The following is a 27,225-nucleotide window of genomic DNA, read 5'->3' on the forward strand; positions in this document are numbered from 1 at the left end:
GATGCTGAGCAGTCCTGTGTTGTCATCTTCTCCTCAAATGCAGTGCTGTTTCAAAGATGTTTAGTGCATCCAAAATAGTATGAGTATCCAAGATGTCCTGCTTGCTTCTGTAGCCTGTGCTGAACCAGTGCTGTCCTTCCAACTCCTCCTATGCTGCTCCGTGCACACGCTGCTGCTGGCATTTGGGAACTGACCCCAGTTTTTCAGGCTCCAGTGGTGACAGGGGATGCTGAGAATTTCAAGGCATGTGTTTCACTGTTATCTCTGCCTCTAAATATGCTGTCCATCTCCTAGAGGGTAAAAATAAAGCAGCATTGTTTAATTTCTGGAAAAAAACAGATGACAGTGGAAGGGGTCAGAAATATGCATACCAGCCTTCCCTGTCCCACTGTCTCAGCTGTTGCTTCCTGAGAGACAGAAGCATGTGGTTGCTAAAAATACCCTGCAAAAAGAATACATTCTCTCTCCAGCGGGAGAGTATAAATTAATCCAAGTCATAACATATACAACTGCTTGTGGCTGGGAGAAACAATTCCAAAAGTGCCTTTTGGAGTGGAGTTTCTTAACCATAGGATCATAGAACCATTTAGGTTGGAAAAGACCTTTAAGATCATCGAGTCTGAAGCAGAAGTCCCAGCCCTGTGCCTTCCCTGCATGGGTCGGCACCTCCTGCCTCTCCTGCTCCCACCCCCTGGCCCTCCTATGGGAAACAGTGCTCCGGGGGGTGGAGGGAGGCCAACCCTTTTATAAGCGTGGTCTTGCAGCAAGTCGAAGTTGACAGGAGTGACGGGAGATTTGGCTCGCTCTGAGATACCCACCTCCCAAGCCTTGGGGTCCCTGGGATGACCAAAGGGGAAATGGAGTCAGTCGAAGTGTTCACGTCTGAAGGCAAAGGCAGGGGCTTGAAAGCCCGGAAGGAATTCTTGCCTGGGGATGTCATCTTTGCAGAGCCAGCCTATGCAGCCGTGGTTTTTGATAGGTAAGAGAAAAGCACTTTTAAAACACGGACCAGAAGTAGTCTTGATGCAAAATTTCATCTGGCTGGGTGGGTAGAAGTTTGAAAACATCTGGACAACGTCAGAGAAGGGTGCGAAGGGAAGTCAGAAGCACTTCTGTAAAGACACATTCACAACTTACAATGAATGTGCTTCCCAGGGCTCAAATCATTTTTTTACTTTTAATATGGTGCAATCTGCTTCCAGGATGTGCTCTTGCAAGGTGCTCGGTGCTGCCAGCTTTCACCAAATGCGGTGAAAGTTGTGTGTATTCCATGCCTCACAATACTGGACCCATGTTACACTCTGATGAACTGCCAAGAATTAGTGTAATTAAGGTACAGCAATCTCAAACTGACTTTGCCGAAGCCTCCAATGTATAATGTGTGATAAAAGTGAGTTACTTTGTGCTCTGCTGATGTGTACCACCTCCCAGCTGTACACACAGCTTCATTGCCCGCTGCCTTCAAACTAGAAGCTGGTGGGGATCTGTGAGCGCTACTGTCTCTGTTAAAGTGATCATGTATTTATAGCTAGCACAGTTAACTGAAGGAGAATTTCAGCTTTCACGGTTGCATGAGACTGGGTTTAAATTTTTGTTCACACTGATGTAGCCAGAAACTGAATTCTGGTGCAAATGTATTTTTCTTTTCTGCTGCTTGTTTCAACGATGAGCAACATCCGATCAACTTGTGCTGCCAGTGAGGCTGGTAGGTGCCCACTTCTGCCCTTCAAATCAGTGGAAGTTTCACTTAAATACCCCAATAGCTAAAGGACATAAAGAACCAATTTCTATGTTAATCTGCTATGGGATAAATCTAGAAGAAAGCCTTCAGATATTAATGGATTATTATTTTTTTAGTCTTACAATGTGCTGAGAACAGAATTTGGCCCATAACTTTAGACCGAGGAGTTAGATGCCAGCTGAAGGTTTCATTCTGGGCTTAGGAAATTTGTGAGCACTCTTCAACGGCATCATGGTGAGTCCCGAGACTGAATTTTTTGCCCCAAACTGCCAGTGACTTTAGGGAATATTCTGCACACTAAATAAGGTGGTGAGTGATTCTGCTTAGCTGAGCTTTCTCTGATCAAATCAGCTCCCTTTACAAAGCCTGGGACACAAGCAGAGCTCATGCTGCTGTTTTAATCTTGGTCATTTTGTAGCTGAAGCTGTTGTGCTAGTGTGTGATGTGGCAATAGCAGAGAATTGGGGATTAAATGGACAGAGCAGGAAATAAGGGGTTTTTGTGTCTTTCTTTCACTTTTTCGGTGCCCTTATACTGTCAGTGGGTAAATGTGTTTATGAGTCTTCACAATAGCAGCAATGACACTTTTTAGTTTTTATTTTAATATGTCATCACAAAAGCTCACATTAAAAATGTAATTTAATTCTAAAATTTTAATTTCTTGAATTCTTGATCCTGAGCTCAGTTACTGTAGCTAGTGACAAAACCATCTCTCCTTGATATGTCCTTTTAGCTCTTACTTAACTTTCACTTGTGTCACTAGCTGGAATCTTGCTGTAATACTGTTTGCTGCAGAACTAGCTATGGACAATTATTTCTCCCATATGCCTTATTAAAAATACTAATTATCTTTTAAGCCATTGCAAACATTTTGACTTTTGTTTGCTGGTTGAGAATTTATTTTTTCTTCTATGTAAAATGTTGTGAGCATCATGCATAGAGTAGAGCTGCCTGTGTTGAAGAGCTACAACTTCACTGCATTTTCAAATGTCATTTGTGTAATGTGAGATAAGGGGAGAAACTATCACCACCACTTGGCTCTTAGACTGCAGACTGTGTCTTAGGCTTAGGCTTCCAATGGAAAAACTCGGATGGGGAGAGATGTACTTCCCTCCCTCCCCAGGCTGGATTTGTTTAGGTCCCAGAGGGCAGGTCCAGACATTAAGCAGCAAGTACGGAAGATAAATGCATCCCTTCTCTGCGACCAGAGAGGACGGGGATGGCTTCAGTCATTCTTGTTTCTCTGATTCTTCTTCACGCTGCTTTGCAATGATAATGAACTCTGATGCTCCCGTGACAGATTTCACCCCAAAGCACTTCATACACATCACACATTTGGAAAAATACATTCCGAAAATCTCTGAAGCAGGTGGTGGCAACTAAATGCTTGTTGGTTAGTGCTTGGCTGGGCCTGAGATGTAATGGAAACATACATTTTTCTTTCGAAAACTGCCCTGATGTTTTTCCTACACACACAGTGCTTTGTTTTTGAAGGTACCTTCTACCACTATCCCAGAGCATTCAATTGTATAAAGCCCCACTGAACTGATAGTTATCGAAGAAGGGTAGCGTGGATCCTTGTAGAACCTGCAAGAACAAATCCACACTGCTATTGCCTCTGCGTGGATGTAGTCCAGTGAAGAAGTTTTTGTGTTTCCTTGCCCACAAACACATATGTGTATGTCCTAAAATTGGTGTTGAGTCTACATTCTTAGAAAGGGTCTCACCCTGCATTGGGAAACCTGAAGTCCAGAGTCCCTCATCCAAATTCAACTCAGCATCTTCATCACTTGCTGAAAGCAGCGTATATGTGTGCTATGGAGAGTGGATTCAAGTATGACTGATTGGTGGGTTTAATTTTTTAGCTCAGGTCCTATTAAATATGTGACCAGATTTTCCACAAAGCTCAGCTTTGTTTATAAAGGCAACCATAGAAGCGCTAGATTGCAGAGTTGGTCTGTACTTTGCAGCCCTTCGAAGAGCTCAGTCCTTTGGGAAGTCTGGGCCCAGTGTGGATGCTGAGCCCCTGAAATCCTGCCCCTGATTTTGCTGTTGAAATCAAGTTCTGTATGTTATGTATATGGATAGCAATCGTACTGTAAGTGGCCACACTGCGATCTTCTGCATGACTGCATGTGATATGGCAACACAGCAGGTGAAGCGAGGGTCTCTTTTTCAGATTAGTAGGAGCTGCTTTCCAAAGATACAATATGGTTTTGTTGGTTTGGTCGTACTACAGGATGGAAAGCAGCTTGTGTTTGTGCCTGGGCACAAAGCTGTCAAGAGATGGGAGGTCCTACTGTTCAGAAAAGGAGGGAGCCCCATAAAAACTGATCATCATTCGACCTAGTAAAGAACATAGTTATGAAATGAAAAATTTGCATTGTCTGCTCTAGGTGTTTAACTTCAGGCGTGTAAGTGAGAAACCCCACCAGAGGGCTGTTGCATAGCAGAAACCTATTTTTCTGACTGAGAAACTATCAGAACAAACCTCTTTGCCCCAACTGTACAGGGACCTAGGGAGCCTGAACAACTCACCTTGGCAGCTGGTGTTAGGTGCTCACAGCAGGAATGTGGATATACCACGTTTTGGACTGAAACGATGCAAAGGCCTTTCTTTAGGCACTGTCACCCAGCAGCAGTGTGTGAATTGCTGTTTTTCAGAAGGAGGATGAGTTTGATGAGGCATTGGGAATTTTATTTTGCTAGGAAAAGAAGAAATGTTTTCTTTGACAAAAATCTATAATCAGCCATCATACTCTGAGCAAGTAAGACCCATTAATTTAACTGGGTCAGCCTACAGGGTGATGTGGTAGCTTGTCTGGCAATATGCTTTGAGACTCAGCTTGCAAATTAAGATACCCAAAGCTAAGGTCTGGTATAAGTGTCTGTGTAGCGCTAAGGGCAGGATTCAGTTGCCATAGGTGTTTAGTGTCATTTGAGATGCCCCAGGGTGTCTGAGGCATCCTCTTAGGGCTGACAGGTACAAAACAGGATTTATGAGAATCAGGGCTCCTCTCAGAACAGATCCATGTCCCTGCAGAGTCTAAAATAACACTAGGCTCCTATGTCCAGGCAAGTGAATCAAGTCCTAAGTGCCCCTTATAAGTAACGAGCACTGAATACAGACATCTACCTTTGTGAGCTGAATGACTTTCCAGATCCCACCGTTTTGTTAGAATCTCTGCTTAGACACTGAGAGTACAAAGGAGCACATCTAGGTGTCTAATTCTGCAGACTGGAAGTCCCTGAAGGTCCCTGAAGTCATTAAGGCTGGTGAGGGCTTGTACTCTTCAACCCAATGATAGCCATCTGGGAGGCAGTTTCTTACCCAGTGCCAGAGACTTTTACTCCAGAAGTACACAGAACTCAAAGCGAAGCTAGAGAAGCTTCCTACAGACATCAGCTGGCTCATGGTTTCTTAGATTTTAAGCCCAGGGTATGACTCACAAAGATAACCCTGCTTATTGCAGGGGGTTTGGACTAGCTGACCTTTAAAGGTCTCTTCCAACCCAAATATAGACCTTTTGCTTAACACAGTGGTTACCTGGAGTTGACTCCTGCATCAGGCCTGCTACTTCTACCTGAACTAGAGCGAGCTGATCAGAGAGACAGTGAATACTAATGGAAGAGTGGTGCAGAACCCGGTATGATCTCTGTTTTTTTGTTCTTGGGATAAAGTACAGACACACTCTGATCTGTGTTTGAGTCAGCCTTGCTGTTATCAGCTGAAATAACACTCAGAAAACACCAGTGTCAGGCCTGCTTTGCCCTAAAATAGATGCAGAAGGTTGGAAATAGACCTTCTCAAGGGATTCTTTGCTTTCATTGGGGTCGTTTTCTGATTTGCAAAGCCCCTGTGCATTCCCTGTTGACCTTACCTCTCACTGAAGCTTTCTCTAGTGCTCTGCTTACATGCTGGGGTTTAATCCTCTCTTCCCTCTTCCCTTGAAAATCCCAGTTCTCCTTTCCTCACTGCCACCTTCAGGGTGATGGCGTTCCTATTGCCTGGGCTCTATGTACAGTATGTGACATTTTCCTCTGGCATGTCAGTTGGCTGTCAAGCCTGTAAGAGTTTACATTTCCTACGGGCATGGGGATGCCTGATATATCCCTGTCAACCTTCATCAAAAGAAGGTTTGCTCTTTAACCCGTGGGGTTTGAGAGATAGTAGTCAAGGCAGTGTCGTGTGGTAGAAAGACAAGATCACAGGAAAATCTGCTTGATCAGTGATCTGCAAATTGCTCAAACCTGAGATTATGCAATTTTTGCACTTCTTTTTGATGTATAAAGCAGGCCCTAAACATTTTCCAAGGGAAATGGGGGGAGCTCCATTATTGTAGCTGGGACAACCAAGGGATATTAGAAACACGTATTTTTCTGTAACAGTATGACTCTGAAAAGATTATGGAAACAAATTCTTTGAGTTGATACCAATAAAACCTGGGAGCTAATGTGATCATATTCTCGTTGTTTAAAATTTTCTGGGGTTTGATTTTTTTATTATTATCTCATTTGTTCAAAAGCTTAAATAAAACTGGGAGAAAACCTACCTTTTTAAAAGAAAATCACACTCACAACTCTAAAAAGGGGCTGAGGAATCTTATAATGAAAGACTAAAAATAAAATAGTCTAAAATTAGTCTGAAATAAATCCTCCACTCAAATCAGGCAAACTAGGATGTGTCATCCCTGACATTTTAAAGATAAAAGTACTAAGCTCCAACTCCCTTTTAAAGGACCAAAACTATTCTTGTGCTAATAATTCACCATTATAGGTATCCTCAGTAGAAGCCAGCTATTGAATACCTTCCTTTTCCTTTCACTGCTGAAAGAATAGGTGCATTAGGTTGTTGTATTTAATTAAGTGTTATAGTCTCTGCTTTGAAAGCCAAGTAGACTTTGCCTACATCTTAGGCTATTCTTATGCTGTTCTCTGTAGGATGTTGAGGAGAGAGATGCCTAGCCAGCAAACAATAAAAATGAAGCAGGTGGACTTAGCTGTAAGTTAGGTCACCGGGGTGTATCATCTATGATGTACAGAATAGAATACACTCACATTAAATAGTTTGTGAGCTTCTCACCATGTTCATTATCTATTCGATTAAATCCTCTGTTCCTTTGCACTATAGCCATCTCAAGTGCCTTTTCCAGATCAGTGAATGAGATGCTGTGGGTGCTGGATGGGAAATGATTGGCAGATATTTGGATTGTGCATGTCTCAGAGATGAGGTTAATACATTTCCTGGGGCAGTGCTCAGCCCTCTGTCCTGGCAGGTCCAACAGATCTTAATCCATCTGAATCCAATCCAAGAAGTCACAAGAGCTTTCTTTTTTTCACTGAGAGCTGTGCTTGCGGGAGCCATGGTTTAGTTGACAGTGCTCTGTCACCTCTTGCATTTGTTGGCTGGCACATTGAATCATTGCTTTTGTGACTGTAGCTACGTCCAGGATTAGCAGGAGCTGTGTATCTCATCTATGTAACATCACTGCTCATGAGAAGCTGAGAGTTCAGCTCTGCTGATACTTGGAGAGGCCAAGGAAACCTGAGGCTCCCCAGAAAGTCAGTCACTGGTACCCGCCTTCAAGTCAGTCTTAAATCCCGGACTTAGCAAGGCTTTAAGAGGCTGAGGTCATCACTGTGCTAATGAAGATCCTGCTTTTGGGCAGGGTGAAAAAAAGAAGTTCACATTGTCTGTGGAATTTAGCAGTGAATGGGTGGCCAGAGATCACCCCAGAGGCTGTGGTGCACGCAGGCACAGCAGAAAGCAGCAGTATTGTCCATGTTAAAGCGAAGAAAGCTGAGCACTGAGTCTCTGAGGGTTCAAACCCCCAGGGCTCCTGGGTGGGTGCCACGCCAGAAGGTACCTACCCAGGTTTCGTTCCATAAACTTTCAGTGCTGCCTGGCCGTGCAGTGCCCGGATACATGGGCATGGGCTGCTGTCTCTACAGGGAGGGGGAGTCTGGGCTGTCCGGAGCCATTCTGGGTTGTGTTATACACTGTCTCAGACAGACAGAGAAGTTTTTATAGACCAGTGATTTCCACAGGCTTATCCTGTGAGGTTTAACCTCAGGCTGCTCCCTCTCTCCTTGGGGGACCTTAACGATTGCAGAGCGTGTGAGAGGGGACACTGTGGACCACTGCAAGCCTTTGGTCCTTGGTGTTGTTTACCTCCAGGACAGTTGGTATCAGAGCCTGGTGTAAGGTCCAGCCCTGCGGCCAAGGGAGAGCCCCACTTTGCCATGCCCTTTCGGGGTGTCCGGCTCTGAGCTCCTCTGAGACAGCAGGAGTTTGCACAACCGCCTAGGAGCACATGGGGGATTTAGGTGCTTGCAGGGTGAGACAGTGCCTAGGCAGTGTTAGTTGAAGATTTAGGCAACAGATCTCAAATACCTGTGTCTCCTAATTTCTTTACTGCACCAAGAGTTGAGCCCAGGCTTCTGCAGTCCTGGTGATGCACATAATCAATAAATCCAGTCTTCTTTTAAACCATTTCTGAGCATGAAGGATCCCGTGAGGGTTTTGTGAGAGATGAAGTATGTTTTATATCTACCAGTCAGATTACCTATGAGTAATTGTGTCTGCAGTTTTAATACACATGAACTGTTCCTTTGCTTTCTCGGAAAGTCTTGTTTAACTTTTTTTTTGTGCATTTCTGCATCTCCTCAGAAATGAGGGCTTTCTAGGGCTGTCGGTAAGTTCTGCTAGCTGGATTTGCTTTGGAAACTCTGGACACCCTATGTGATAAACAGCAAAATGCAAAGCCACCATTTCAGTATTTTTCTGTTGTGAGAGCAAGCTGAGGGGAGACAAGCGCCTGTTTGAGGATTTGGGTTTTGCTGCACTGTATTCCCTTCTGACCTGTCATTCCTCTCTACAATGAAGTGTCTTTAACTGCAGGCAGCAGGAGGGAGCCCTATTCCCTGTGGAAGATATCTCCCCGTGCTTCCTGGTACGATGTAACAGTGCAGGTTTTATCAGCGCTCTGGCTCTCCTTTGCCTTACAAGGAGTGTAATCTTTCTGCCCCCCTGCCCTGACAGCTGACAGAGCACAGCCTTGCATTTCTCACCAGCTCCTAGCTCTTTCATTTGATATAATGAAGCTGAATGCAATCCCCCTTCCCGGACACAGGCTCCCCCCTGCCCCATCCCAGGTTCTTGGCTTGTGTCAGGCTTGCACCAGCACTGCTCACTGTTGTTTTCCAAACCTCGTTTTTGGCTGCTGCAGGTCGTCCTGCTTTAAATCAATGGCCCTTTTCATCCTGCAAGAGCCAAGACATAGGGTGGATTGTGTCAGCAGCTCATACAATACTGCCAGAGGAATGAAAGTGCATTTTAAATGTACTGTGATAGATATAAATATGCATACATATGTTTATATATATATGTGTATAGTGGAGAGGCAGGACAGTCTTGGGTCTGGGGACTCTGGGGCTGTGGGTCTGATTCCTGCCTGTGGCACATCTTCCTCATGTCATCATCAATAATTTTTTTATTACCTTGTGTCTCAATTTCCCCACTATGAGCTGTGGGAAATGATAATGTTCCCTTGGTAATGATGCCTCTGTGGTCAGTGAGCTTTTGCAATGAGAAGAACCTTCCTCCTGGGACCAGCAGTGTCTAAGCAATGGAAATTTAAATTCTCCTGTACTGTCGAGCCTGGCTGGAGGCAGAGGTAAAGTGGGCCGTTGCCTGGAGAATCAGACAGCTGGGGACACCAAATGAGGCAGTGAAAATCCTTCTCTAGCAGGAAGGGGAAAGTCCCAGTGTTGTTTGGGCAGGAGATCAAAGTGTCTCAGCCTCTCCCAATGAATGAAGTCCTAGGAGCAAGCAGCTGGACATGTGAAAGGGGCACATGGGGGAGGTTTCCCCTTGGTCTGGGACCCTGGGCACTCAGGGCAAGGACATGAAGTTAGACTTCTTCAATCAGCATCCTCTGATGTATTCCTCCCCTGGCCTTTGTTATGGTTATATACATACAATTGTAGGATGCTTCTTGGAAATCCTGTTCTGACCCCCACAAAGAAGAAACCTGCCCATTTTGGAAGATGTTTCCCAGTTATCCCATGACCACTTAACTCACAGTAACCTCTCAGCTAGTTAAACCGCAGAGCCAGGAGCAGGAATAACTCCTGAGCAGCACTTACTGCTGCCGCACCAGAGGAAAACGTGTCAGACTTTTGGATCTGGAGGTGAAATGTGTGTCACTAGCCCATCTGCAGGAAAGCTTTAAGTGGCCTAAACAGCACATTGCTAAAGCTGACACAGGACTAAACAGGGAGGTCTTCATGCCCTGAGAGCAGAGCACATTCTCACATTAGGCACTGTGCTTATTATCTTCAATGCTTAACGACACCCCCATCGGTGGTGTATTCTGCACCACTGGCCAGCACTAAATCATTGATGTTCTCAGCTCAGCAACATAACAGCCTTGTGAAGACAAAAGATCACCTGGATTTATTAGTAAAATCTTATGGTGTTCATAAACGCAAGTACTGCTCTCTAAATGTGGTATTACAGCCAGCCTGTAATATTTTAAATTACTCCCTGGCCAGTGCACCTGTGAGCTCTTGAGAGTTTGTCTTTCCTCTGTGTTCAGCTGTTTGGTGTTTGGTGTCCATCCCCAAGTAGCTGAAAATCCACTTGTCCCTCAGCAGTCATGCCTGGGGATCTGCTGAGTGGCTGGAAGCCTGTCCTGGTCACTCAGACCTTCACTAATCCATGTTGCGCATCTGTCTGGAGTCACTGGGACCAGGATAGTCCCAAAACCACCCAGCCTGGGGCCCTGTGCTGCTGTCTGCTGATGGTGGACAGCCATGAGATATGTGCCATAACTGAAGGAAGGAGGAAGAGATGTAAAACACTCTGTGGTGAGATCTACCTCGATGGAGGATGTTCTGTTGGCTTCTTCATGCCATTTCCAACAGAATGCCACAATTGCCAAGTGTAATGACTCCATTACAGCAACACATTTAGCCTGGAGGCAAAAAGAAGTGACAAGTAAAGCTGCTTTTTAATCCATGGAAACATATCTTGGTTTCAAGCAGCACAAAACAGAGTTTCCCTATGCAACCACTTCAATCTATTGTTCTTCATTTCTGTTGTATGTTTTTATCCCTACAGTGTGCCTGTGCCTAAGGAAAACTTGGGAGAGCAGTTAGGATGGCTCAGAGCTGTGCTCCTGTTTTGTCCCTCTTACCCAATGTTTTCTTAAGTCTCTTGGGCATGGTGGTGGCTGCTGCTCCATTTTGTGACCTAGTCCATGTGCGGCCCAGGAGAGCCTTAGTGCTCAGGGAGGTGTTCACTTCAGCCAACTTCATAGGCTTTGCAGGCAGGGGAAGCTCTCAGGCTGGCTCTTTGTCTTCGCATTCTTCTTCATGCTTGCCTGAGCCACAAACTCATCAGGCATCTCCTTTCTGCTCAGCAAATGGGTGGCTGGTGTTTCAGCGTTGGCCAGACAGAAAATGAAAACAGACTGTAGATCCTATTAACAGTGGCAATGCTGAGGAGGAGCAGATGAGCTGCAGACAAGAGCTGGGGAATGCTTTATTACTGTCCTTCTTGAAACAAAACATTTGTCTTTTTGACGTAGCCAAACAGAAAAGTAACAGCACCGGACAAGTGCACGAGGATTAAGCTGGGTGGCATATATCTTCATTCTCCCAAAAAAACTTGAGAGGTCCATCCTTAGTGACTGGGGGGAGCCAAGGGACACGAAGAGGGCAGGACCCTCGCTGGGTGAAGCCGGCCCTTCACTCAGGTATGAGCCAACGGGTCCTTCTGTCCTTCCAGCCTGACGCACCTTGTCTGTCACACCTGCTTCAAACGGCAGGAGAGGCTCCACCGCTGTGGCCAGTGCAAGTTTGCCTACTACTGCGACCGGACCTGCCAGAGAGCGGCTTGGCTGAACCACAAAAACGAGTGCTCTGCCATCAAGAGGCATGGCAAAGCACCCACCGAAAACATCAGGTGAGAGCTGACCCCTAGGGGCTGAGCTGGCAGCCTGGGGACAGTGGGAGAGGACAAGGCATCCCTCCAGAGGGTGGCAAGGAAGAGCTGGACGGCCTGATTTGGGCAGGGTGGAAGTGGGAGACCATTTGGGAAAGGCCAGAAGCATTCCTGAGCTGAAGGGATGGGGATCTGGAGGAGCATCTGGGGTGCAAGGGAGTTGTGCTCCTGGTTGGTGTTATTTTGGTGCTGGGCTCCAAAAACTCTGCAACTGAACGTGGTGAGGAAAACCCATGTGGGATAGTTTAGGAGGTGTGGGAAAGTGTGGAGTAGGTGGAAGAGTGGAAGAGGAGATGAGCTCTTCCCCAATTTGTCTTTGATTTGGCTTCACATCCCAGCTCTGTCATAAGAAAATGAGAGGAATCCCCAGGGAAATGAGAGCTGTTGTGGAGGGCTGGGGACCTGGGTGGTCTGTAGAACTTCTCCAGATGAGAACGTAGATGCTGGGGCAAAGCCCTGCATCTCCCCTTCCTTCAAAAGCCCATGAATAGTAACCAGCCCTCAGCCATCCAATGCTGAGCCTGTCTTGGTCTGTTTGCCTGTGCAGTTTCCCACCCATAAAATGAATTTTGATGGCCCTTTGGTCCCTCTCCGTGTGGTGGGTGGTGGTGGTGCTAACATCTGGGGCTCTCTCCTGGCCAGGCTGGCTGCCCGCATCATGTGGAAGATCGAGAGGGAAGGCAGTGGGCTGGCAGAGGGCTGCCTGGTCTCCATCGATGACCTGCAGAACCATGTGGACAGCTTTGGCGAGGAGGAGAAAAAGGAGCTCCGTGCTGACATGGAGAGCTTCCTGGAGTTTTGGCCGCCCCAGAGCCAACAGTTTGGCATGCAGAATATCTCCCACATATTCGGAGTGGTATGTCAGATGGGTGGGAGAATAAATGGGGGGCTGCTTTTAATGACAGCTTCCCAGAGAGAGATTCCAGCTGGCCTGAGTTGGGGATGGCTGAGTTCATCCCTCTCTTGCTCTTAAGAGGCTGTAGCGATTGGGATAGCTGAGACCAGCATTTGCTGCAGGTGGTTTGAATATTGCCCATTTCCATCTGCACCACTTCTGCACTGACATGGGGAAACTGAGGCACAGCAAGGGCAAGGTCTGAAACATTTTACTTGTCTAAACATGCAGGCAAGTGGCTTGCTCAACCTTAGGTGCTGCATTGTCATCACAAATCCCACTGGGCATCTCCCTGCACTTGGGAGAACTGAGAAAATCTAGTTAAATATATTTTATTAGATATACGTAGAATATATTTGAATATAGCAGATCTGTTTTAGTATATACATTAATGCCTATTATATATTATGAGCATTAGATTTTTACATGTATGATATAAATATATATATTGTATATCTATAATAAAAATAGGTAAACTATACTAAATGTATTTAATAATATCTACTAACTTGTTAACTCCAAATTTTTGTTCTCAGTGTAGCAGAGAGGGAAATTCCCAGAAGCCAGTTCAGGCTGAGCTACTCTGCCACCAGTCCTGGTACAAGTCAGAGTATCCTGGGCTGCACTAACCCCTCAGCTAGCAACACTGCCAAAGGGGCCAGGGTGAGCTGAGACGAGACACATGCTCTGCTCCTAGCTCTGCAGATGGTTGGTGTCACAGAGAAGCCGGCTTTGCCAGCCCTAGCATGGGAAGGGGACACAGCATCCCTTGGTACCCACCCCACAAAGGAAATCCAGTCCACTGGGTGCAGGGGGACCTGTATACTAGTGACCAGCATAGCTTGCCCATGCAGAAGTAAGGAAGTACAGATAAAGTACAGAATCAGTTAAGAAAGGAAATAAAACAATTAACAGGGTAAAATAATTAGCAGCTGAGTTAATAATTTCCTTTGGTATATCCTATCACATTTTCTCTTTGCAAATAGTTCCTTTGTTTATATTTGTGACTAAAACCTGTTCCATTCATATGTGATAGTAAGGTACTGTGTTGGAAAGTGTAATAATTAATTCTTGGCATGTATGTCATGCAAAAGTAGTCATTCTGAAAATTGTTTGGAACTCATAACAAACAATAGCAATTGGTTTTTACAAGCTCTGTGGGCCACCCAGAAAATGTGACCAGGTTGAGTGCAGCTCTCAAGGTTAATTTCTATCTTATACCTGTTTTAATATGTGTGAACTTTGCTTTCTGCCAATGCTCTGCTTGAATTGCCTCAAATTAATTTTCCTGTGACCTTTTTCTGAATTACTGGCAGGAAGCAAATAAAGGAAACCAATGTATGGTCAACCCAAATTTATCTTAGACATCCCAAATGAATATTAACAGCAAATAATCTGCAACATTTACTCAGCTCTGCTCTGGGCTGGTCCATCTGCATGAGTCCTGCATTGCTTCTCTTCTGATGTTTTATCCCAGCTAAAGTTGTTGTTTCTACAACTGCCTTCTGCAGTGGTCATGTAGGCACTCCTTTCTCCTTGAAGCTGGGAGATGGGATGCTGGAGATACACCACTTCTGAAGCATCAGCAGGAATTCAGAAATCCTGAATACAGCCGAGTTCAGCTTTTTCTCCTTTAATGCTTCTTCCTGCCTGTTTTGGGATTAGATCAGCTGCAATGGCTTTACCCTCAGTGACCAAAGAGGACTGCAGGCTGTTGGTGTGGGAATCTTCCCCAACCTCTGCCAGGCCAACCATGACTGCTGGCCCAACTGTACTGTCATCTTCAACAACGGCAAGTAAGTGGATTTCTTTCCTCAGGTGCAGTGGGGATGCACCTTAATGGGCAACTCAGCAGAGTGTGCTAACCCCACGGTGTCAGATCTCTGCCCCAGCAAATCTACTCATTCTTGTTTCCTTCTCTAGCTCAGGAAAAAAAATAATTGGGATTTTCTTTCTAAAAATGAACTGTTTTCTCTCTCATTATTTTTACTTTAAAAATTGTTGTCTGATGCACTAAACAAATATACAAATTTGACCTCAAATCCAGTGAACCAGCAAATAATTTTCCCCTGGTTTCTGTGAGTTTTGAAACCAGACTCAAAGTGTGTAGATAAAGTACTAAGCAGCTGCCCAGATCACCCCTTATATTGAGGCTTTATTTATAAATAGTTAAGGAACAATTGCGGTTAATTATTAAAGATTATACGGAGTCCACAGTCCAAAAATTTTTCATAACAGAAGCTTGCAATCAGCCCTATATCACTATTTGCTGATGTGTTTATAACCATTCCTAATACAACCCTCATTTTGTGGAAGTGTACCATCTCTATTAATCACCAATTAACTCTTTAGCAAAGGGATCTTAATGAGAATTATGACTGTTATTTGCAAACTGAGTCATGTGTGAGTGCGGGATGCCCTAAGCTGCTGGGCATTCCCCATTCCCACCCAAATCCTGTAAGAAAAAACTTCTGTGGGACTTGTGAAATTGAAAAAGACTAAGTGGGAAATGGAGGGTTGTTTGAACAGAGCTGGGAGCAGAGGCTGCTGCTCTCAGTGCCTGGGGCAGCCCACAGGAGGGCTGCTCTGCTCTCCCCAGCCTCCAGGCCAGAACAGATAGGAACTGCTGCTGATGCAGCAAGTTGCATCATCTGCAAGACATTAACTGTGGGAAACTGCTTGCCACAAACTGCACAGCCACCGTATTTCATCCAAATTTTCTGCTAAGGTTTTACAAATTCCTGTGTTCACCGAACTTTAGAGCTGCAAGTTAACCCCCAGCCTCCCTTCTTTAACTAACGCATTGTTTGTGCACTCCAGTTACTGCTGCTGCTTTTACCTGATAAAACTATACCAGCATTTATCAAGCAGCTGGTAAACGAGCAAACAGAAAACAAAACTACACTAGAATGATTGCCTTGGTGGGAAATAGGGTCTGATCCAAAGTCAGATTTGAGTCTGTACTCTGATATCCAGTTGCCCTGGATCAGATCCATAGCCTCTCCAACCAGCCTGGGAAGTGGAGGAGGTAACTAGCAGTGGTAGCAAACCTGAAGTCTGAGTTTCTGGGTGGTAAGTAGAGGAATGGCATTTTGTTTGCCTGGCAGCTTGTCAAAGCTCCCACATGTATCCTGTTACTGACTTTAAACTTGACCATCTGGTTACTGGCCAGGAAAATTATAAAGGTTTCTTGTCTTTCTGTGGAAACCTGATGGTAATCCCCTGTTGTGGGAACTGAACTCTCTATAAGCCACTCAAGGCAAATACTGGACTTGAGGACCCACTAAACTCATCATACAGAGCACAGTCCTCGTTGATGATATCCTGGTCTGATTTCTATTTCAAACTGTGTTTTAGAGAGCACGGCTACTGATGTCAGTGGAGACATTTCTGTGCAGGACAACTAGCCCCCTTGTGCCTGCCAAACACGTTTTGCACACCCCCTAGCCAAGAATGCTCCTAAAATCACAGTGCCAGGACAGTTCTCTGCCAAGTTCTCCCTGGCCCAGTGATGGGCAATTTGGTTATGGCAGCTGCATAGCAAAAGTGAAGCTCTCATGCAGTGAAACATGTGCCAGCCACAGGGAACCCCCTTGTCTTCCATATGCCCTACGCCGTCTACTCATGTGGGTTTTTTTTGGTTGTACTTGTACCTGTGTAAACTGCAGATGTTTGTTTTGTCTTTCAGTCATGAGGCTGTAAGATCAATGTTCCACACACAGATGAGGTGGGTCAGTCTTGAAAGCATTATCCTCCCCCCTTGCCCCATACCCCTCATGCCTGGTGTTAATGGAAAAGCTGCAGACAGCCCAAGGGGCTCTCTCTGCAGAAAATTTCACTTTCCCCATTTTCTGAACTTCCACTCCTCTCCCGTGTAAAGCCCCACTAAACCCACACCTCACTTAACTCTGCATTTTGTAGTAAATTAAAACAATAGTGGTAATACTGTGACTGTCTCCCCCCATAGCAAATTCCCGCTCTGCTTTCCCAACCTTGGCTTCCTCCCTGTCAGTATTTCCCTCCTTCACTTCTCATTTCTCCTCCCCTGACTACGGCAAGAGCATGAAAGTCAGGACAAGGTCTCACTAATCTTGTGCAGCCCAAAATAAAACCTTACGTATTAGGAGATGAGAAATGACTGCGTTACTGACATACTAAATAGTCCATGTTTCTTTTGCAACAAGCAGTGCCCGTTGAACGTGTTGCCTACAGTAGCTGTACCATGAAATGTAGGTTTCATTCTTTTTTCTCATAATACCTAATTAATGTCTTACCTGTTAATGATGCCACTGTTACCTGATCCAAACTAAAGAAATCACCAAAATATATGCCAAAAAAAAGTTCTTTGCTTAGCTCACTGCACTTGGTATATTATAGTCAGTCCTGTTAAAGGGACACTGTTGTCTTTAAACTTCAATTTCAAGCAAACATGCAGTCTCCTCAAATAAGACATGAAATGCTTTTGAAGTACTTTTCTTCAACACTGACCCTTGGTACATTATAGATAGGACCATAAAAAGGGGCAAATGAGTTTCACTTCTCATAATAGTTGCTATTTTGGGGCAATTTGAGTTTTGAGGTATCAGGCCCTCATTGTGCCTGTGTGTGCATCTTTCACGGTCCTTGGGGGCTGTCTGCTTGGGGCAGACACTGGGGAAAGAGCATGGGACAAGCTTGGTGGGTACACTTGGCTGACAGTGTCTCTTTAACTATAGCATTTAAAATAAGCCATGTGTTTCCAGGCTTATCCCAAATGCTATCAATCCCCTCCACACAAGGGATGGCTGCTTAAAGTATACCTACGGTGCTTAGGCTATCAGGGGCATCATGAAAGTCAGAGGCTTGATTTTGCTTCTCTGGTTGCATGACTCACTTTAATGAGGATCCCATTAAGTGTGAACAGGAATGTTCAGATATGTAGGCCTTTCTGGTGGCAATTACTCTTTTTCACGCACTTTTTCCTGGAGTAGCAGGTTGCACCTTTCTCTGGCTGGTGGTGTCCTGGGGTTGCAACATAACTAATAGCTGCCCTTTGTGATGATGGCATGTTTAGTGATGAATTTTGTATTATATATATTGTTGATACGATCTAACACCCAGAGAAGGTCCAGATCAGCCTGAGAGTAGTTTTCACAGCAGCTTTGGCACAGCTAAAATACTTAGCTACGCCCTCGGCGCTCAGAGCTTGTAGCAGGAATTAAAAGGAATTTAAAAGGGAATTACAAGAGAATGACACTCCCTTTGCTTCACACAGAAAAAGTTGTGTCCTCCCCAGAAGATTTATTTTTAATGCGCTTGGTGAGACCTTTGAGTCCCATGACACCTATACCTTTGGTGAGACCTTCATTGGGTCCCATCTACAGCACCTTGTGTTCAGGTGGGAGCCAGCAGGTCGTCGTGTCCGTCCCCCCCCAGGTCCATCTCATAGCAGGCACTTACATCAAACACACCTTTGAGCTCAGCAGGAGGATATCAAGGCACGCTGCTCATGGTGAGGGAATCCCAGCACTGATGCACCACACTGCGGTGCAGTGGCAGGGTGGGAGCTCAGACCATGGGGCTGGCTTCGTTGGGATAACCTGTAAGTATGGCTGGTGCAAAAATATCTTTAACCAACTGTTCTGAGTGGAGAGCCCAAGGTCACTGGTCTCAAGTGCAGTGAATTATTTCTCACCATGGTTAGAGTCACTAGTAGGTGGGGGAGCAGGTGGATACAGAAGCACCACCTCGCAGATGGTGTTTGATGAAGCTTTTTCCGTTCTGGCCAAATTCTTCAGCCAGTTGTGCTTGTCCAGCCCCTGGAAATGAGAGATGGCCCAGAGTAACTGTGGGATTTAGCGTGTAGAGTGAAATAGCAAGGGAATAATTTTGAGTACCCGCATTACCTAAGACCTTTTGCAGGGAATGACATGAGAGAAAGGCAGGTGCAAAGGTCTGGCTTTCCAAAAGCCTGTCATCAAGGCCTGGGAATTGAATTGTGGTTTATATCAGCATTAGGCAGATTACTAATATAAATGATCTATTAAAAAATAGCTCAGATCAAATTAACTATTAAAAAAATAGACTATTTCCAGAGAATTGTTGCTGAGCCTTTAGGTAGAGATGCATGAACAGGGTGAGGACATCTCTTATCCAGCACCTAGAGGGAATTTATCTTAACTTTTCTGAGTGAAAATGATACTGAAAGCAGCACTGCTCAGGATCTGGGAGTCTAGCCAAGGATGTGCGGGTAGCATGCAAAGCAGTACTTAAAAAAAGCCCTAAAGTTCAAACTCAGCATTTTGCAAGGCTAGTTGAGTATTTCTGATCTCAGGGTTTTCTTCTGGCTACATCTCCTGCAACATAATAAAATTTTATGTCTAGATTCAGCCCCCATCCAGATAAAATAATGGAGCTGTAATCTGTTTATAGCTCAAACTCTATATATCCCTACCAGGGACTTGCAGAGGGGCAGGAGAAACTGATGTGACCATGCTTTTTCTCTGTATTCAGTTAACCAGGCTGCTGCGCATCTCTGTATGACCTCCCTGAAGAGCTAAAGCAGCACCTTAGGGCAAGGGCTCACCTCTGCAAGGCAGGGGCAGGTCGCAGGATTTGTTCCTGATGATCGCTTTATGGCTGCACATTTGCTTCTGCTGCTTCTTGCAAGTCCACATCTCATCTCCTTTGCACTCAGGATTGAGCTGCGGGCACTGAGCAAGATTTCTCCAGGGGATGAGCTGACTGTTTCCTACGTGGATTTCCTCAACCTGAGTGAGGAGCGGCGGAAGCAGCTGAAGAAGCAGTATTACTTCGACTGCACCTGTGAACACTGCAAGAAACAGATCAAGGATGACCTGATGCTGGCAGTGAAGGCAGGGGAAAGCAAGGTATGGTTTGTCCTGCTGGGTCCAAACCCAGAGGCGGCTGCATCTCCTCCACCACGACAACTGTGTGTCTCTGTGACCATGGTTTGTCAGCCTGCAAACACTCAGTAAGAACAGATTCAGATTTTGGCTGAAGCCTGACTAGGACCAATGTGGAAAATAAGAACAGAACTGAACCTTGATTGAGCACACCACCAATTCAAGCCCACCATGCAAGGCCAATTTAATCCCCACTATGTAATGTAAGTGAAGTTTTTAATTACAAAAAGCCCACAAAAGTTGCCTTTAACTCTAACCTAAAAGTCCATCCTCAGGCAAAATGCTAAAATATTGGAAAATTAGATCTAGAGCTGAGAAAAATGCTGGCGTTTAGATTGCGGGGTTTTTTTGGAGGAACTGAGAGGGAATCAAAGCTCTGAACAGCAGAAAGGAAAAGTTGTTGCAGGTGATTTGTGGTGACAGGACTAAGGAGCGCTGCTGAAGCTGTATGGTTTGTAAAGCGTGTACCATCCCACTGGCTCCAGGGATGAAGGAAGCCTGAATTTCCCATCCTTCCTTGCAAAGATCTGTCACAGGGCGTTTGTACCATCGCTTGGCATCTGTGCATGCTTGCTGTGGGCAGACTGGCTGTGAATAATTAACATATTTGACTGTTCATTTTTAAGTAGTCTGTGTTTTCCTTGGAGGTCTCACAAGTCATGAGTGGGAGGGTGTAAGGCTGTGTCTTGCTGTCAGCGGTAGGATGTGCTGCTTGGCCAACAGCTCCAGTTCATGAGCATGCTAGTAGCTCTAAGAGTTTCTTTTTGGTTCTTCTGCCCAATGGTATAATTGTTCATATTTTTTGTCCTCTGTGACAGCGTTAGCTTAGGGGATTTTTACTCCTGCAAGCTTTACAAAGTGTATAAGGGAAGGCAAAGCAAGGCAGGGCAATTTAATGTATTATCAAGGCATCGATCTACCTGTGTCAGGTTCTCCCCTAATGCAAAAGACCCTGCTATATAATCCCATTGCTAACTTATCAAGCTTCATTTTAAAGCTAATCCTGACTACTGAAACTCACCACTTCTGACACAAATCTGTCCCAGAGCTCAGTCCCCTGATGCAGAAGCATTTTTATCTGACTTTCTGTAGAAGTATTTTCAAACACCTCCTCCAGTGGACAGCATAAAAAAAATCTGAACTCTCATTCAACACTTGCTATCAAGCCTTGACTGAGCAGTGGATACACCATCCCCTTTCTGTGAGCATTAGAGGTGCTCTGCAGCACACAGTGGGAAGACATGTGCTTTTGGGTAAATGTCCTCCGTAATCCAAAGGGCTTTTATAGTAAAAGCCTGCAACTGTGCAAGGTGCATGATTTCAGCTATTAAAAATACACTCCATCCACAGACAATAAGTATCCAGACTGACCTCACCAGCAGAGCACGTGTGCTTGCTGCCAGCTGTATCGCATTTTCTGAATTCAGGCTCACTTGCCTGAGAGCAGTAACGTTCACAGCTGCGTGGAAAAAGCATTATGAATATATGCAAGATTGACAGTTTACATCCTCAACAGCTGCTCCGACCTCCAGTCCTTCACCCCTTCCAAATAGTAGCAAAGTTCCCATTGTTTATAATGGCAACAGACTTAGGGATTTAGTAAATGCAAGAGAGTATTTTTATTAGATAAAGCCACCGTGGAAATGCTGTTTAAAGTAACTGTTCTGATAGTCTTTACTCAGACAGCATAACAATGTGATTTGCAGTGATGTTAACGTGGCCTTTGAATGTACTCTTCACACTAGGACACCGTGTGTGCTGCTCAAACAGCTGCCAAAACCTGAGTAGCTATGATAGTTTCAGTCTAATAATATAGAATAATAAATCATTAGACATACTTATATATCCATAAATAGATGGGCATCATATGGCTCTGAAAAATTATTGGTTTTCCTTCCATAGTAAACTTTCAAGAGCTTTTCCCAACTAGTTGAATGTCACAGATTCCTCAAAAATCTGATTGACCAGATGTGGGAAAGACAGTGGGAGTGTCCTGTGGTCCTAACTCCGTATCTGTGTACTTCATGGCATTGGGTCTTCGCTTTTGATCCACAGCCAGAGGTCCTTCTTGGCTGCTGGGCACATGCCCGTGCTCTGGCTCTGTTGTATGTCTCCAGACCAGGCTCTTCCTGCAAGATCCTGGAGCCACGTGATCGTGGGCTGATTTTAGATTTCCCATTTACAAAAAGGAAGGTCATGATAGCTAGAGTCGTTTGAAAATGCAAATTTGAAAGGCTCAGAAAAGCTGAAGATGAATGATGGTGCTGGATATCATAATGTTATATTTCAGCATTAAATGAAGGAAGAGGAGGCAGCTAATTGTGAGCTGGTTAGTGTTTTGCCAGGCATGCCTACACGTGCATCACGGCTTCAAATACACAGTGAAATCCAAACTCCTTTGAGGTTTGTGGGAAAACCCATTTCACACTCTGGATGCGGCTGAAATCTGACGTCAACCCTCTTATGGTGGCTGGACTTAATAACAGCATTTCTTAGAGTGGGTAAAATCTAGTGATCTTTCCTATCCTTATTCCACCCATCTCTCATTCAAGAGCCTCATCTCTCTCAAGCAGCTGTGCTATGAGCACCTGACACACACCAACTGGTGGCTTTCACAGCCTCTTTGGCATCTTGTGAGACCTCCCAGTTGCAGAGTCGATTTTGTCCCATATCCAGAGAAGTGGGGGGAAGAGTCGAGGAACCCAGTTTTGCATGTCAGATGTACATAGCTGCTACCCTGATGAGCAACACTCCTGCTGAAGTCAGGAGGAGCTTCACTACTCCGCTTGATAGCAGGGCCATTTCAGGCCAGTCTCAGACAGGTCTGAGAGGCACGCTGGTATGTACAGCCAGTGGTAGGAAGGTAGCAGGTGATGTGGGAAGCATCCTGCTGAGCTGATTTGGGTTCCTAGACTGTGGACCAAGCATCCCTTCAACCAGGGTATTTTGGCATGTAGTCAAGCAGTGCATTTTCCTCACTGGTTTTCCTCTTGTTGTCCCCAGCCCTCTGCAGAGACGGTGAAGGAGGTAATCCAGTTCTCCAAGGACACTCTGGAGAAGATCAGCAAGGCCCGCATGGAGGGACTTTACCATGAGGTGAGTCCCAGTACTTTTGCTGTCTTGCTGTATACGCACTGCCAGGGAAAACAGGTCTTGTCAGTCTCTATGTCAATGGTATAAGGATGAAACAAACCCCCACTGCTGTAACCTGAATGTCACCATGTGAGTTCTGCCCTCTTGGCAGATCAAATGGCAAAGTCTGACACTGGTTTCTGCCTCTGTAGAGCATGACACTGTCTAAGACAACATCCCAGACTGATTTCCTTCATAGTGATGATACAGGGACATTCAAGTGACTTCCACTGATTGGCACAGGTGTTGAACCAAGGGCTTCCTTGGCAAAAAACATGGGCAAGTGTAATGAGTCAGCTTGGCCAAGTAGCCTCAGGTAGTCCCAGGGAGAGGGGTGGCACAGTCAGGAGAGTTGCCACATCACGCTGTGGGCTATGTTTGCCTGTGCTGATCTCCTCTTCACCTCCTGGCTCCTACATGTTGTTCAAGTCGGGTGCTGAGGATGGGGGTGTGATGTGGGAGACCCACACCCCGCCTGGAGCAGACCATAAGGACAAAGGGTGAGAGAGCTCAAGCTACTTCTTCCTTTCTCCCTCTTTTGCTGACCCAGGAAATATTTGTTCTCTTCAGAGTGTAACAGCTTCAGGGAAACACTCCAGGTTGAGCAACAGCCTCTGGGTTTGAACTTACTTTGGGAAAGGCTGAAACCCCTCCGAGAAGAAATCGGGAGGTCAGGTCATGGCTAGGTGCAGATGTGACACAGCTGTGCAGGCAGGTATGAGGCAGACGTGGGACAGTACAGCTCCATGTCTCTAGCCCCAGGGGGTCGTTAAGAGCATTCGTTGCATCAGGTGCTTGTAGGAGGTTGGCTGGATGGCATTGCGGTATAAAAGCCCTGTAGTCACTTGGTATCTGAGAAAACCCAACCTCCTGGAGTCTTCCTTCTCCTGAACAGTAGACATCACTTTTTCCTCACCAGTTTTATGAAAGTAACCCTGGGAGAGAAAGCTTTGAGCACTAACCATTTACTAGGCTGATGTTTCCCAACAAGTCAAAGCATATCCTATCTTCCCCAACTTTCATGGAGGCTCACTTGGCTTCTAGGACTGGTACAGACCATGCAGCTCACAGGGTTTTGGTGTGGCAGCTTTGGGGCCAAAGGTGCCCTGACTTGCCCTTCCTCTCCCTGTTTCCTCCGGGCACAGGTTGTGAAGCTGTGCCGTGAGTGCCTGAAGAAACAGGAGCCTGTGCTGGGGGACACAAACATCTACCTCCTGAGGATCCTCAGCATTGCCTCTGAGGTGCTTTCCTACCTCCAGATGTTTGAGGAAGCAGCTGACTATGCCAAGAAGATGGTGGATGGCTACCTGTATGTCTGTGCTGTATTTTTGGCAGCTTTCTGTTATTATGCAACTTTAGGCAGTGTGTTTAAGAATAATATTCTTAGCGGTGCTGGCATTCAGCATTGGGACCTGATATATATCACCATTCAGATTGGGACCTGATTATATCACCAGCCAGAGGCACCCCTTCTTAAATGCACAAGAGCTCCCTAACACCTTGGTTTACTGAACTGTAACTGGCAAATGGTTAGGGTACATCATTCATTAGGCTTTTGGTTTTGTTTCAGAAGCATCTCAGGGCTGCCCTGGAAGCAAGGCACAGCCTGGGTGCAGGGCAGAGAGGCTGTGGCTGCAGGAAGTGGTCTGGTCCTCTGCACCCTGCAGGAAGGAGAAGTTGCAGAGAAAAGGCAAACTGTGTCAAATGGCTGTCGCTCAAGATATCCCTTCATTCTTGAATAACACATGGATTTTTGTATTGGCTGATTAGTGTACGCAAGTCTTGTGGTAAAAGCTCTGTGAGAACAAAGAAATTCAGGTTTAGTTCACATAGATCCAGGGCAAACCTCACAGTAAAAATTATGTGCTTTATTACTACTGAGGTTTTACTACAGGACTGATGAGTATTAAGTAGAAAAAAAAAAAAAAAGAAAAAAAAAAGGAAACCACAGAGCAGAGAGAAAAGCCCACTGCATCACCCTTCTGCTGAGAGCACCTCATACCTATTACTTGTCTTTTTGGCCAGTTCTACCCCAAAAAGCCTGCGATATTTTTTTTTTTTTTCAGCAGAGTGACTGTGACCTCCCTAGCTTGCAAGCCTGACAAACCACTTCATGTCCCAGCCTTGTCACCGAGCTAATCGAATGACACGGAGGAAATTGCTTCCCCTCCCCGTTTCTCGGTTTTTGAGGCCAGGGTGAGGACTGCAGTGATTTCCCTCCTTGCTTTGAGGTCTGCCAATTCAATAGGCCAAATAAACTCTTGAAGGCACGTTTTTGAGTAAGTCCAAGCAAGTTCTAGCTGCCTCAGCTTCTAAAGTTGGATGTAGAGGCCAGGTTTCATTTTTCCCACCTCAGGTACTGACCATAGGGGAGTGATCTGCCAGTCCCCTGAGGCAGGGATGCATCTCCAGGGGATGAGATGAACATTTCTGGAGTTTCTGGAACCACCTGTTTCTCTCCCCACTTTGAATGAGAAGCTGTTGCATTCTCAATTTAGGCATGGCATCAAGCGTCTGAAGTTAAGTTGGTGCTGTCTGGGCTGTAGGGTGAGATCTGGGTTTTGTTTGTGCCAAAATAATGTGGAATGACAGAGCTTGGCATTCTCCAGCCCAGGTGTGCAACTTTCTGTTTGCAAGTTGTTCATCCTCTTTCACAACAACTCATGTCCTCATATAACTCATGTCCTTGTGTAACTCATGCCTGCCCCTCTCCAAGCAGACCTGCACATTTCGGTGGCACCGCATGCAATAGGCTTTTCACTTGAGTAAACAGTCTGCTCTTTGGAAAACATATTATGTCACTGACAAACATTTAGGAACCCAGATCTTTTCTGAACTAAAATTACTCAATGTTTTTCCAGGAAAATATACCATCCTAACAATGCACAGCTGGGCATGGCTGTGATGCGGGCAGGCGTGACTCACTGGCATGCTGGTCTCATTGAAGCCGGGCATGGCTTGATCTGTAAAGCCTATGCCATTCTCCTGATAACCCATGGACCTTCCCACCCAATTACCAAAGACCTAGAGGTAGGTGTCGTCTCCTGTGTTGTCTTTGCTGTCTGTCTGGGGAAAATTACATTCAAGCTGTAGAAACAACCCATCTGTAACAGCTGACAGGTGTAAGAAGCTGACTGCTTCTTACTAGTGTTGTGGTTTTCTCTATGTTACAGTCTCCTGGGAAATGCATGTCCCTTCCCATGGGAAATTTCATCACTGAAAAATAGCTTTTATCCTGCACCAGGATAGACAATAAAAATAGCCTTTGAGCCCCTGAATCTTCTTGGAAACTGCTGTGCCCAAAGACAGAGCCTGCCATTCTTCGAACAGCCTGATCTCATGCTTTTGGGTGGATGGTATTACCATTTGACTATGTCAAATTACATGAGGCGGACGTTCCCAGTTTACCAACTTATTTTCTTTATCGGTATCCATTCTTCTTTACCACTCCCCAGTCCCTCTAAACTGCAATGTGTTTTTTCCTCACTTTTTTTGCTAACTTAGGGTCAAGAGTTGCAGATCCCAGGGAATTACATCTACTCAGATACAATGAACTATTTACAGTTGTGGCTGGGGGCCTATAATTTCTTTAGTCATTAATTCACTTGATGTGACCTGTTGGCTTTACAGCATTCTCCTTTGTTAGCCAAGACATTTACACAATACCAAATGAAATCTTTATTGATATCTTAGTCCTCACTATAGCAGAGCTATAACCTTTATTAGCACAATTTTATATCATCAGAAAAATGAGTACCTAGTACCTAGCAGAGGTCGAGACCCCAACACTTCCATTTCTGTGTTTTCCTTCCCACTTACTTTAGGAGGAAATTAATGGATATATGGCACATGCTTATCTCTGTGCTCCTGAACCAGGGTTGAATAAACACACAGACAGGTGTAAAAAGATTTTCTAAAATCCCTTCTGAGCCTCTGCTATAATGCAGCACTAGGAATGACTCTGCTTGTGGTGAATCCGGGGGTGCAGGGAGTGCAACTGTGATGTGGTTGAAGAGGAGCTGAGCATCCCTCTCCTGCTCCCTGCCTCCTCCCCCATGAGGTGACCCCCATCCTGGTGATGAGTCACACCAAGGGTCAGGCCCAGGCTGTGGGTGGGAAGCACACTCGCTCCGTGGCTCTGCACAGCATTACCTCTAGGTCCTGCATCAGGTTTGGGAGCACGAGGCTTCCCAGCAGCCTGCAGAAGAGCTGGGTTGTAGAGGAATTATAGAGGACTGTATGAAAAATTTATTTGTAAAAAGGTTGTGATGATTGTTAAAAACATAAGGTATGAAATGTTAAGAAAAAAAAGAAAAAAAAGGAGGGAATTGTAGAGGAATGAAGCTGGGTTAATTAACATTGATAACATACAGGTGTGGGCTGGCTTCAGGGGCAGTGGGTTGGCTGATGTAGACATGGTGCAGCTGTGCCTGGTTCTGTTACGTGGTTGGATGGAGGAGGTGCAGTGTGGTCTGACCTCTGGAGGAAGGAGATACAGCACAGACAGTAGAATCTGACCAACAGTAAAGCCTTGTTGCAGCCT

The 27,225-nt window shown here is 45.4% G+C and overlaps 1 protein-coding gene across 3 annotated transcripts in view; it reads left to right on the plus strand.

The window, feature by feature from the left end:
• The window catches only part of SMYD1 (SET and MYND domain containing 1), a 43,521-nt gene that overhangs the window by 15,582 nt on the left and 714 nt on the right, over positions 1-27,225 (plus strand). The window contains exons 1-9 of one of the 3 annotated variants that reach the window (XM_056354128.1): positions 758-979; positions 11,535-11,711; positions 12,393-12,606; positions 14,311-14,441; positions 16,334-16,372; positions 19,322-19,514; positions 22,554-22,646; positions 23,828-23,991; positions 25,544-25,712. In XM_056354128.1, coding sequence (XP_056210103.1) covers positions 843-979; positions 11,535-11,711; positions 12,393-12,606; positions 14,311-14,441; positions 16,334-16,372; positions 19,322-19,514; positions 22,554-22,646; positions 23,828-23,991; positions 25,544-25,712 — 1,317 coding nt within the window. In that variant the 5' untranslated portion in view covers positions 758-842. Of the gene's footprint in view, positions 1-757; positions 980-11,534; positions 11,712-12,392; positions 12,607-14,310; positions 14,442-16,333; positions 16,373-19,321; positions 19,515-22,553; positions 22,647-23,827; positions 23,992-25,543; positions 25,713-27,225 lie in introns of those variants that run through there. The other 2 variants (XM_056354143.1, XM_056354135.1) reach the window with 2 other exon arrangements.

The sequence above is a fragment of the Falco biarmicus genome, chromosome 1 (assembly GCF_023638135.1).
Source record: "Falco biarmicus isolate bFalBia1 chromosome 1, bFalBia1.pri, whole genome shotgun sequence".
Classification (NCBI taxonomy): Eukaryota; Metazoa; Chordata; class Aves; order Falconiformes; family Falconidae; genus Falco; species Falco biarmicus.